A 12,602-nucleotide genomic window follows, 5' to 3' on the forward strand; every position below is an offset into this window, starting at 1 on the left:
ACCAAGAGATTGAAGTTTCATGCTCAACCGTGAGTACCAGGCCCGAGGTGCTTGTTTCAATCCATACAGTGCTTTATCAAGCTTGCAGACATGAAAAGGTGCATTTTTGTCTTCAAACCCAGGAGGTTGTTTCATGAACGCTTCCTCTTCCAGAACACCATGAAGGAACGCGTTCTGTACGTCTAGCTGTCTGAGACTCCATCTCCTGGACACAGCTATTGATAGCACAAGGCGTATCGTTGCAGCTTTAACAACAAGACTAAATGTATCTTCATAATCTATGCCATACCTTTGCTTGAAACCCTTTGCTACAAGTCTTGCCTTGTACCGATCTACAGTGCCATCAGATTTTTTTCTTGATTCGATAGACCTACTTGCAATCAATTAAGTTTCTGCCTTGCTGAGGAGGAACAAAATGCCACGTCTTATTTTTCTTCAATGCCATGATTTCTTCATCCATGGCCAATTTCCACCTAGGATCACCAAGTGCTGTTATCAAATTGTTAGGTTCACCAGTTGTACAGGACATACCAAACTTAGAGAAATTTTTCTAATTTAAACGAGCTGTTATTACCTTTTGAAGTCTTGTACGCGTAGCCACAGGAGAAACTCCAGCGTGTGCAGGCGCAGAAGATCCCTCGGATGCATCAGCTTCAGGCGCTGTCGCCTCTAATCCCGAGGCAGATTGTGTCGCGCCTGCTGGAGACAACTGCGGCGTGGGCGACCGGGCCGGACTGGTGGGGCCTGGCGAATCTGGCGCGGGCCAATCCGGTAAGCCAGGCGCAACCGCCCGCCAAGCTGCATCTGGAGATTGGAGCGGGCCCGAGCCATCGTTGTCGCGCGCGGTAGTGCGCTCCAGGCCCAAGGCGGGGCCAGGTGCTATACGCCCAAGTCCCGGGGCGGATTCTGGCCCCTGCTGCGATGGAGATCCCGAGGTGGATACGCCTCGGTTTGCGCCTGTGTCTCTAGCTGGGGGGCACATAAAATGAAGGCTGTTTTCTTTGTGATTTGCACCATCTGAACAATCTGCAGCAGTAATCTCAGGCATAATATGATGATTAGGTACAAGTTGATCAGTACTATTATTTACTCCCCCATGATCAACGCCGGATAAGGATGAGGGCAGAAGAAGTATTTCTTTGCGAAGAAGGGCACCGACATTTGGGTGGAGTTTGGCAAAAGGAAAAACGGTTTCATCAAAGACGACATCCCTAGAGATATACACACGTCCAGTAGAAACATCAAGACATTTGACACCCTTGTGTTGTGCACTATAACCAAGGAAGACACATTGGGTTGATCTAAACATGAGTTTACGATTGTTGTAAGGGCGTAGATTCGGCCAACAAGCACAACCAAACACACAGAGTGAGGAGTAATCTGGTTTGGTGTGAAGAAGACGTTCAGTGGGTGTTTCATGATTGATGACACGGCTAGGCAGAATATTGATGAGATGGACGGCTGTGAGAAAGGCCTCATCCCAATACTTGAGTGGCATGGATGCGGCAGCAAGGAGGGAGAGACCTATGTCAACAATGTGCCTATGCTTACGTTCAACGGAACCGTTCTATTGATGAGCATGGGGGCAAGAAATGTGATGAGAAATTCCTATCCGTTGAAAGAAGGAGTTGAGTTTCTCATACTCACCACCCAGTCCGATTGCATAGCAAGTATTTTGCAATAAAATTTCCTTTCTACTAAAGCTTGAAAGTTAAGAAAAACTTGGAAAACATCGGAACGTTTCTTAAGAAGATATATCCACGTGTACTTGCTGAAATCATCAATGAAGCTCACATAATAGTTGTGCCTACCAACAGAGGAGGGAGTCGGTTCCCATACATCCGAAAAAATAAGTTGCAAGGGTTTTGTAGACACACTAGTGGAAATTGGGTATGGTAATTGGTGCCTTTTTGCTCTTTGACAAGAATCACAAATAGTTTCACGATCATGCTCATCAACAAAAGCGAGCTTATTTTTGCTAAGAATTTGATAGACAATAGAGAAAGACGGGTGGCCTAAACGATTGTGCCATCGTTCTGAAGACACCTTGAATGCTCCATAGGCTTGCTTATTTGACTTGGAAAACTTGGGAATCAACGGGTAGAGACCTTCCACACATCTACCGCGATAGAGGACCCTCCTCGTGACCTGATCCTTTATCAAGAAGAAAAAAGGGTGAAACTCTATGAAGACACCATTATCAAGAGTAATACGATGAACCGAAAGGAGATTTTTTTATGCATTGGGAATGTGTAGGACTTCATCTACAAGAATATCACGATGTGGGGTTTTAATAATAGACTTGCCAACATGACTTATCATCATACCTGGACCATTTTCTGCAGTGTGGACTTGCTCTTGGCCATGGTATTTCTCATGCATGGTCATTTTCTCTAGCTCGGAGGTGATGTTCTCATTTGCACCGGAGTCAAGATACCAGTTGGAATCTGCTCCATATGAGGCATCTGCTGCAGCTGCAACTCGTCTCCTCTGAGAGTTGTCGTGTGCATAGCGCCACTTACACTCCTTTGCAATGTGGTTAGTTTTTTTGCAAATCTGACACTTGTTTTCATATTCTTCATACCCGGTGAAACGGCCGCCTTGACGACCTTGATTGTTGTTGTAGTTATGGCGTGGGGGCCCATTGTTGTTGTAGTAGCCCCCGCCACCGCCGCCATTGTAGCCACCACCAGAGCCGCGGTAGCCACCACCGCCGCCCTGGTTGTAGCCGCCATCACCACCTCCGCTGCTGTTGCCGCGGTAGCCGCCGCCACCGTTGTTGTAATTGCTGTTGCCGCTGCCGTTTCCACCCTTGGGTGAGTTACGGTAGCCACCCTTGGGAGCGCCGCCGCGTCCCCGTGAGGCACTGTTGGCCGAGGACTTGAAAGCCCCGGCGCCTGTGCCCTGGAAAAGCTCCATGCGCTGATCAAAGTTCGCCACCATGCCGAAGAGATCATCAACAGATAGTGGTTCGGTGCGGACATCTAGGGCTGAGATAAGTGGTTCATAATCCATGTCAAGGCCAGCAACTATGAAGGAGATTAGTTCTTCCTCTAGGAGGGGTTTTCCTGCCATAGCAAGTTCATCTGACAGGGATCTCATGTGACCGAAGAAGGCAGCAGCAGATTGGGATCCCTTCTGGGCGTTGGTGAGGGCGGTGCAGCAGATGTTTATTTTCGATCTGGATTGGGCTGCAAACATGTTTGTGAGAGCGGACCAGATGGCTTGTGAGGTTTCCAGAGAGGCAACTTGCACTAGGACTTCCTTAGAAAGATTCCTGAGCAGATAGGCTACTAGTTGCTGATCTTGGATTAACCAAGCAGCATAGGCTGGGTTGGGAACGACCTGGTCCTTCCCTTTGGAGTTTTTTTGAGATGATTTTGGATGATGGTTCAGGGATGGTTCCATCAAGGTAACCAAAGAGACCTGCCCCAATGATTTGGGATCGGGCTTGGGCACGGCAAAGCACATAGTTGGTGCGGGTTAAGGGTTTAGAGATGGTGTTGTTGAGGCCGGCTGAGGGAGTTTGGCTTGGGGAAGCCATGGCGGGTAGGAGAGGAACGATGGAGGCTAGACGAGGTGGGAGAGGAGGCTGTGTATACCATGAAAGGTTTCGTAAAGTGTCTCAACTCACGTAACATGGGAACCCGCATGTATTTATATTGATATTGGTGAGGCCAGCTCTCGCAGAGGCATACATCGATAGATAGATTACATCGTTGGTTGAAACAACCGAAGAGATAAGAGGAGGATTACATTAAAAGATAAACAAGTACTAACAAACTAGATCCTCCTAACTACTCTATGTGATGCCCAAGTCATATGTAATGTGACATGTTTAACAAGTTGTACTGTTACGAGGCCGCCATAGGCATGGGGGCAGTAGTAGATGCAGCAACATTGACCGCCGATGATGAAAAAGCAAGAGCCGATGGATCCGCGGGTGTGCGAGACAAGCAAGTGGTATCCGTTTGCTGCCCCGGCGTCGATGCTAGCGGAAGCATTGTCCCCGAGGAGCTTGCTGTTGGAGATGACAGATTTACCCATGAACGACATGATGATCGATGAATTTGCTGTCAAAGCGCTTCTGCCCACCGGCCGTATCGTGATACAAAGAAGCCCAGGATATTTATTGCGTCCGAGCCCGAATTCAGTCCGCTGCAATTCAATTATTTGGTAATGAATTTACCCATATATTCAATTATCCGCTGGAGATTCAAGGAATACAACCGCATCTTAGCCTAGCCTCTCTTTCTCTCTCTCTCTCTCTCTGCAAATATGTCATCGCACGTCGCCATAGTCGTCGAAGCATATGCCTCGTAGCATCACTGAGGCCGTCGAAGCATGCTATACGCACCACCAAGATGGGGGCTAGGCGAGGAAAAACTTATTCCATAGTGTTGCCGCCGCCCGTCTTCCTAGGCACGACATAAATCGTAACAGAACTCAAAGAAACATCTTAAAATAAAGCCCTCCCACTCGTAAGGGCCTTGATCCATTGTGTTCCATGTTCCTAAGGCCACGAGAGGCAAAGTAACACTAATCTCCTTTTTGCGGGGAGGAGGAATATTGAACAATTTTTAATACGCAATGAACTTTATTAATTAAATGATGAAGATCTTTTAATATACGGAGAAATTTTCTTAATATACATTGAATATTGTTTGATAAAAGACATACTGGACAATCTCGAAAATATATTTTTTTCTATTTTTCATAGGCTCTTAAATATATAGCTCCTAAAATACGACAATGGGCCTGTTGTTGAAAAACCTACTAAGACACAATGTGAAACAAAAACAGCTCATGGGCAGAGTGGGCCGGCAAATTTGTGCTGGCTTCAGCAAACCTGTTCTGGGCGGCAAAAAAGAGCTCTTGATTTTCCTGGTATGTATCGGTGTGAGCATGTTAAGGATCGTAATACTTTCTAACAATCGATGTATTAAGATGAGCTACTGAATTAGGCTAGGCGAGGGAAGCATGTTAAGGATAATTTCCTTCGTAATACGGGGGCAGCTCCTCTGCAGATGATCAAACTCTTCGGTCTCCACAAAAGCCCTTAGGTTCGCCGGACAGTCGAGGAAATGGTAGCACGCCTTCTTCAGCCCATCGCAGCTGTGTTGGTCGGCGAGCGACAGGATGGTTGCTACCGAGCTAATGTCGATGTAGTCGCATAGCTTGTCCTCACACATTGCCCTCAGCCGCCTGAGGTCATACCGATCCGCCGCGACAAGCAGGTGTTGTAGAAGAACGCCCTCGTTCTCATCCACGGGAGGAGCTGGCAGCGAGTCTCCATAGATGAACCTTAGCATCATGCTGAATACCTCAGCGTGCATGTCGTCGATCTGCAGGATTGTGTTCGTCGACGCCGTGCCTTCTTTCATTGGGCCGAAGAGCTGCGCCCTGAAGAAGGCAGAGCGGGCCGCGAGAACGCACTTGTGGGCGGTGAACGTCTCGCCACCCACCGGAAGACGACGTCCGTGCCGTCGCCGGACAGGAGAAGATCCATAAAGTTCTGCTGCATGTCGGACGGTGGCACCGCGATGAAGGAAGAAGTCCTTGTTGTCGCGCCCTGCGCAAGGACCATGACGTCGCATCGAATGGTGAATCTGTCGTCTCTGATGAATTTCTCCCAGGTCTCCTTTTTGAGGACCTTTGTATGGTGGCTGAACCGGCCTCGGAACTCGAATATCTCACTACCATCATGGATACGTGCCCGCTCTTGCTCGTCGTTCTCTTCAACGAAACTGAACTCGAAATGTGCCTTCACGAGGTCTATAGTGCCGATGACAAGGCAAAGTTGTAGTGTTACCAGGCTGCCGTCGACGTGGGGGTCATAGTAGATGCGCCAGTGTTGGCCGCGGATGATGAAAGGAAGAGACCAGAAGAATTTGTTGGTGCGCGAGTGGCCGTCAACGACAAGCAAGTGGTACCCTCTGTCTGCGCCCGCGTTGATGATGGGGGAGGCCGCGCTGAGGAAATTGCCGCCGGAGTAGACAGATTCACCCGTGAACGTCATCATGATCGACGAAACAGCTCTAAAGTACCTGTACCTGCAGAAATCGTGGTACGCAGATTAGGGCCAAGTCTGTCAGGTACGTACGCTATATATACAAGGCAACGCCACATGATGGAGGAACGAATAAGAGACCTAAACTCAATCTGGTGCAAGATCGAATCGGATGGTGCCAGCATATATCTCTGAGAAAATTCCTTATCCCGAGTATGCTGAGGCCCCGGGTTTATACCATATAAACATGGATTTGCTGGAGATTGGTAAAGGAAACATCTCTTTCTCTTTTTTAGCGGGCAGGTAAAGAATAGAACATCTCATCTTTACCTAGTTAAAATTTCTCATAGTTTAGTTTTTGCCTTCGGCACAACAGACATCAACCCGTCTTTCCTTTTCTTTTACCATCTCTCTGTCCTCTATCTATATTTTTGGCCCCGAGTAATGATATTTTATTATTAATAACATATCATTTTATTATGAAGAGGACGTCAACTTTATTATTTAGAGGATGTCAACTTTATTATTACGAGGATGGCATTTTTAATTACAGAGGTTGATATTTTTATTATTGAGAGGATGAAATTTTTATTAATGATAGGATGTCATTGCTATTATTAAGAGAATGGCATTCTTTTTCTTTTTGACCATGACAATTGCTCTGTGTGATTTTTCTGCGTAGGGTTTCCTTTTGTCTCGAAGTTTTTTTCTCCCATGGGCCGCTGCACACAGGGAAAAAGAATCCGGACGAGCCTTCGCGCGACTTCTCTCCACAAAGAATCCGGAAAGAGAATTTTCACGCGCGCACGAGTTTCTTTGGCGCGATAGTGGGTTTCGCTGCCGCTGGAGGACTGGTCTGACCATTTTCTTGTGTGCTAGCCTCATGGGACAATTCATTTTTCTGTGAGGTATATACTAACCTATAGTAAAATGTGATATTTTCCTCGGTGCTTAAGTAAACCCGCCTGGAAAATTCATTATCCTGTGAGATGCTTCGGGCCCCACAGGAAAAATGATCACTGTGAGGAAAACTTCAGTTTCTGGTAGTGGTATCACTTGCCCTTTCCCTGCAGGATGAAGAGGAGCCCGCTGCAGTAGAGCCCGTGAAGGCGCTGGTCAAGTTCAGTTTTGTTGACGACACCGACAAGCAAATGCCGACATGTATTCCTGCTGGCAAAATATTCGAATTCCTAGGTAACTCCGCGAGAAGGGAGGGCATGGACATATCAAGTACCTCAAGGACGACAGCTTCACCTTCCGGTGTGACATAATGATCCTAAGTCACACATGCAACACCTGTGCCTTCATCATGGTGCCACCATGTGACATGCAACTGAACTTCAACGACCTTCTCCTGTCTGGGAACGGCTCTGACGTGGCATTCCAGGTCGGCGGCGAGAAGTTCGCCGCCCACCGGTGCATCCTCGCTGCCCGATCAGTTGTGTTCACAGCGGCGCTCTTTGGCGCCATGAAGGAAGGCACATCGATGGTGGTACAGGTAGATGACATGGACGCGGCCCTCTTCAAGGCGATGCTAGGGTTCATCTATGGCGGCTTGCTGCCTACACCGGGCACCGAAGAGAATGAAGGCATCCTTCTGCAGCACCTGCTCGTTGCAGCGGACATGTATGACCTCCCAAGACTCAGGGCAATGTGCGATAAGAAGCTGTCTGAGCACGGCAACGACCATCCTGACGCACGCCGAGTAGCACGGCTGCGATGGGCTGAAGAAGGCGTGCTGCGAGTCCTCCGGTGTCCGGACAACCTGAGGGCGGTGGTGTCCACTGATGGCTTCGATCATTTGTGCAGGAGCTGCCCCACTCTTATGAAGGACATGATCATTGGACTGCTGCCGGCTAACTAGGACTTCATCATCATATTGATGTATAGCTCTTGTGTTCACGTCAATTTCTCACATCCCTTGCTTACTGTATTTGTCATTGCAGAAGGAAAGGGGAATGAAGGCTCTTCGACTTTGATCTAGGAAGACTCTTGGAGGCAGCAACCGAGGTGTTTAACAGGTCGAGGGGTGGGTGCCATTTCTCACACTGGTTCAGTGATGGATGGCGTTTTCTAGCTTTGGACGAATTGCTATCTAAGTAGGATTGGGGCTGCGAAAAGTTCGTCACAAGAGAGTTCATGAACTACAACCTCATCAAGGGCAGCTTAACCTTCCGGTGCGACCTCTGGGTGGCCTCGGATGATGTGATCAAAACCACCACTTCGAAGGGATGAAGAAGGTGTGCAATGGTTTGCTGCGTCGTCCTTTCCTTGCCAAGCTGCCATCTAAGTAGTAGCTCATGCGAATTCAGTGGATCTTAATCTATATATTTCGTTAATCTTCTAGTAGGATTACTATTTACTGTATGTCCTTGTTTACCGGATGCTTCATCGTATCTGTGTCGGGCATGCAAATCCGCTGGTCAATTGCTATATATTCAGAAATGCTTCTACTCCTATCGAGTTTGTTGTCATGCAGCTATATTGATCTAGTAATCTGCAATAAAATTGTTTGAAACTTAGCAATTGTCGATGCAAAAAAAAGAGAAAGTACTATGTATCTGAAACATAGCAGCCGTGTTAAACTGACTTGTCTGTAGCTCTTCCCGCCCCAAAAAAATGACTTGTCTGTAGGTTTATTTTTAAAATAATCATACAGAAAAAGAATAATAATCTAGGTTGTGCTGAAGCAAAACAAAATATGGGAATATTGTGGAAGAAGTCCCAGTTGAAGACCATAGTCAGTGCCAACGTGCACATTGAAATAGTGCATGGTTGGCGAAAGCCTTTTTCGTTGAAGGGGTATATATATTGGTATCCAAGCACCTAGGATAACCAACACGAGCTAACCTAACCGGCTACAAAGTCCTAATCCTAGTACCATCGGGTAATTGTTTGTGTACCAACCGGACACAATGTACCAAGTCGTGGTTATCAAGTTTCCCCCAAAATGCTAGATTTACGTAGGACCTACGGGTTGTTACGTAACTTGCCTGAAGAAATCTCTTAGCCCCCCTGATTTCATCCGTGCGTGTAGTAAAATGCCCTGAAAGCATACTAGTTATCTAAGGATATATAACTGATGCGCCATTTCATCCAAAAAACCGATTCGATCAACCTGCATTGTGTGGGTATTGTAAAATGCAATCATGCATATGTAAGGATAGATGATACCAAAATATAGAAGAGCTAATCATGAGCCAAGGAATTAATCACAAAATTGCCTAACATTCCAACTATAAATTTATTAAGATGGGCTACTGAATTAGGCTAGACGAGGGAAGCATGCTAATGAGAATTTGCTGAGTTAGACTCAATGTTACTGTTGAAGTTAGGCCCCTCCCAATGCTCCACCTTGTACAGGTGCTAAGTCTGCCATGTAGGCAAAAAAATCTGATGTGGCAGGACAATTAAGAGAAGAGATATGGGTTTGGTGACCCCAGGAAGAACCAATGCCAAGCATGCAAACCTAGGCCAAACCTTAGCTCCGTCGGGCCGCGACCCCGCCTACCCCCCTCCCCTCTGCCGCCGTCGGCGAGCTCCGTCGGGCAAAGCCCGGTGGGCGCGGCGGCTATGCCCTTCTCCCCCTGTGCTCGTGGGACGCTGGCACGGGGCGGCCTCCTCGAGCGGTGGCGCTGGACATCGCGGGGTTCAGCAGCTCGCGGGCCGGCTGGCTGGTGGCGGCGCGCAGGCGCCCTGGATCTGGCGCGCGGCGGGGAGGCTGCGGCGCTCCCGTCTCGGGAGGTGGCGCGCAGTCGGCCTCCTGTTGTATCCGGCCGGATCGGGCGGTGGGGGTCGGTCGGCGGCACATGGCATCGGTGGTGCGTGCCCAGCAGCTCCGACGCTAGGAGCTCGCTGGGCGACGCGGGTAGGGCAGCGGCCGGGGGTGGATGTTGCTCCGGCCGTGGGCGGCGAATTGTGGAGGTCCGGCGATGGTGGACTCCCGGTGTCTTGGCAGCTTCATGGTGGCTTGGCGGATCTGCCTGCGGCGGCGACCGTCTTCTCCGTTGTCGACTTGTCTGTGATCTACCGTTTCGGCCTTCACCCATCTCCTCGGCTCCCGGTCGCTACTCCCTTCGAAGGGCTGGCCCTTTCCCAGCTGCGGTCCATCGCTCGTCCCGCACCCGGTGCAGCAGAACCGAGCTCGTCTCGCGCACGGTGCAGCAGGACTGACCTCGTCCCCCCCCCCCCACGGTGCTGCAGGACCGAACTCGTCTAACGCTCCGGGCTGCAGGATGGGTCGATGGATGCCAGTGCTGGCCGACCTATTGGTTCTCGACACTGGGAGTGGACCAGGGGTGCAAAGGCGGGTCCTCTTCCGCTCGTCTCTTTGGTTGGGGTACCGGCGGGTCTCGGGTGCGGTGGTGTCAAGGTCTTGGATGCCGGGGCGGCGGCCCTGGTGGCGGTAGCACGGTGCTCTTGGGCAGAGCCCGTGTCTTGGCGCTACTCGGTGACCATGGCCGTGTGGGCGGCGTGGTAGCCGGGGTGTAGCGTTCAGTGGCGGTGAGTGTTGGCCGGGGTGAAACCTGCTCTATCTTCGGACGGACCGGTGACGGCGAAGCTCGTTCCCGTCTTGAAGGCGTCGTCGCGGCTCTCACCACCCGTCGTGCGGCTCCAGGGGAAACTCTGATCCTCGGATCTGGCGGTGGCGGCGCTCCGGTGTCGTATCCTTCCTAAAGGCGCCGCTTTGGAGTCCATGGTTCGTTGTATGCAACTTCATCTCTTCGTGGTAGTGTGCTAGGGGTGGTGTTGCTGAGCTCAGCGCTTTTGTATCCTACCTTGGGTGTGTGGTGTTGGCGTGCGTTTTTTCTGGATGATGTTGGTCTTTGCTTTATATATAAAGCGGGGCGAAAGCCTTTTTCGGTAAAGAGTTTAGTAGCTAAGTCATTAAATGAAGGGAGCTTAGCAACAACAACTTAAACACCAATGCATTGGGGACTATACTTGCTAAACTATTTAATGTGCTTAGCACCTTATCTAAGCCCATACGTCGAACTTCCTGCTCAGATTAAATGATGCATCCTTATTCGGATCACTAGTCAGCTTCTCTCGAGATAAGAAGAGGCATCACACAAAATTGGCTTCTATTCGTGTGTTTAATCTATTGTTACAATCTGCTTCCAGAAACAGACATTGTTGCCATCTTGTATTTGTGGTCACGGTCACGTTGCATGCACGGGTTGGAAGTTCAAAGGCGTTGGTTGCATTTGACAAAGTGCGATTAATTCCAGGGTAAGTGTAGCCACAGTTCTCGTACGATCCTTGTGATCTTGCCCATAGTTCGAGCACTAGGTTCAAGTTCAACAGCTTGGTCTCCCACACGGCCGGCCGGCCGGCGACATAAGGCGATCCTCCGTTGGTTAGTTCGTTTGCTGTTTCACCTCTCTCTCTCTCTCTCTCTCTCTCTCTCTCTCTCTCTCTCTCTCTCTCTCTCTCTCTCTCTCTCATATCTACTGGTGTGCGGCATCATAACGTTGCAAATTACTTGCAGTTGCCGATTCATCAATCAATCATGTCCTTCGCGGGTTTATCTGTCATCGCCGACGGCAAGATCCTGAGCAAAGCAGCCTCACCTGCCATAGCTGGCACTAGCGGGTACCATTTGCTTGTCGTCGAAGGCCTCTCGCGCACTCCAGCGGGCGAGCCCTTTTTGTCACGCTGCATCACAGTCGGAGGCACTCATTTGCATATCCTCTGCTACCCCAACGGCAATAACACTGACAACGCCGGCTTCATCTCACTTAGTATTTTCCTCCGAAAGGTAGCCACTGGAACCGAAGAGCCCGTGAAGGCGCAGGTCGAGTTCAGTTTCGTGGACGAGACGGAGAAGCAGGAGCCGGCACGCATCCATGCAAGCAGAGTACTCGAGTTCCAACTCTGGGAGGAGACAGAAGAATTCCACAAGTTCGTGCGAAGGGACGTCCTGGAGAAATCCAAACACTTCAAGGACGACAGCTTCACCATCCGCTGCGACATCGTAGTCGTAGATCCGATATGCGTCGACACTTTGGCCTCTATCGTAGTGCCGCCGTCGGACATGCAAAGAAACTTCAACGACCTTCTCATTGCAGGGGAGGGCGCCGATGTTACCTTCCAGGTCGGCGGTGAGACGTTTGCCGCACACCGCTGCGTCCTCGCTGCACGCTCTACCGTCTTCAAGGCAGCTCTCTTTGGCCACATGAAGGAAGGCACGTCGTCGGCCGTCGTGCAGATAGACGACATGGACGCGGCGGTGTTCAAGGCAATGCTCGGGTTCATCTACGGAGACTCGCTGCCCGTGCCAAGGACGGATGAGAACGAGGGCGAGGGGGTCCTGCTGCAACACCTGCTCGTCGCGGCGGACAGGTACGACCTCCGAAGGCTTAGAGCGATGTGCGAGAAGAAACTCCACATCGAAGTGGGCACGCTGACCACCATCCTGGCACTCGCCGAGCAACACGGCTGTGTCTGGCTGAAGAAGGCAAGCTATGAGTTTCTCCGTAGCCCGCCGAACCTGAGGGCTGTCGTAGAGACAGAAGGGTTTGAACATCTCTGCAGCAGCTGCCCCACTCTTATGAAGGACATGCTCCTTGGCGTGCTGCCGCCTAATTAG

At 50.0% G+C, this 12,602-nt stretch overlaps 1 protein-coding gene and 2 pseudogenes across 1 annotated transcript; 2 read left to right on the forward strand and 1 right to left on the reverse strand.

Moving 5' to 3' along the window:
- Nucleotides 1–4,952: 4,952 nt before the first annotated feature.
- On the reverse strand, nucleotides 4,953–6,019 carry LOC125519498 (annotated as a pseudogene).
- A 1-nt stretch (nucleotide 6,020) lies between these two features.
- LOC125519499 lies at nucleotides 6,021–7,874 on the forward strand (annotated as a pseudogene).
- Nucleotides 7,875–11,522: 3,648 nt separating this feature from the next.
- Nucleotides 11,523–12,602, forward strand: LOC125519500 (BTB/POZ and MATH domain-containing protein 2-like). The gene has a single exon (XM_048684292.1). It carries the CDS (start codon nucleotides 11,523–11,525, stop codon nucleotides 12,600–12,602), a length of 1,080 nt encoding a protein of 359 aa, XP_048540249.1.

This window comes from Triticum urartu, chromosome 7 (genome assembly GCF_003073215.2).
Source record: "Triticum urartu cultivar G1812 chromosome 7, Tu2.1, whole genome shotgun sequence".
Classification (NCBI taxonomy): domain Eukaryota; kingdom Viridiplantae; phylum Streptophyta; class Magnoliopsida; order Poales; family Poaceae; genus Triticum; species Triticum urartu.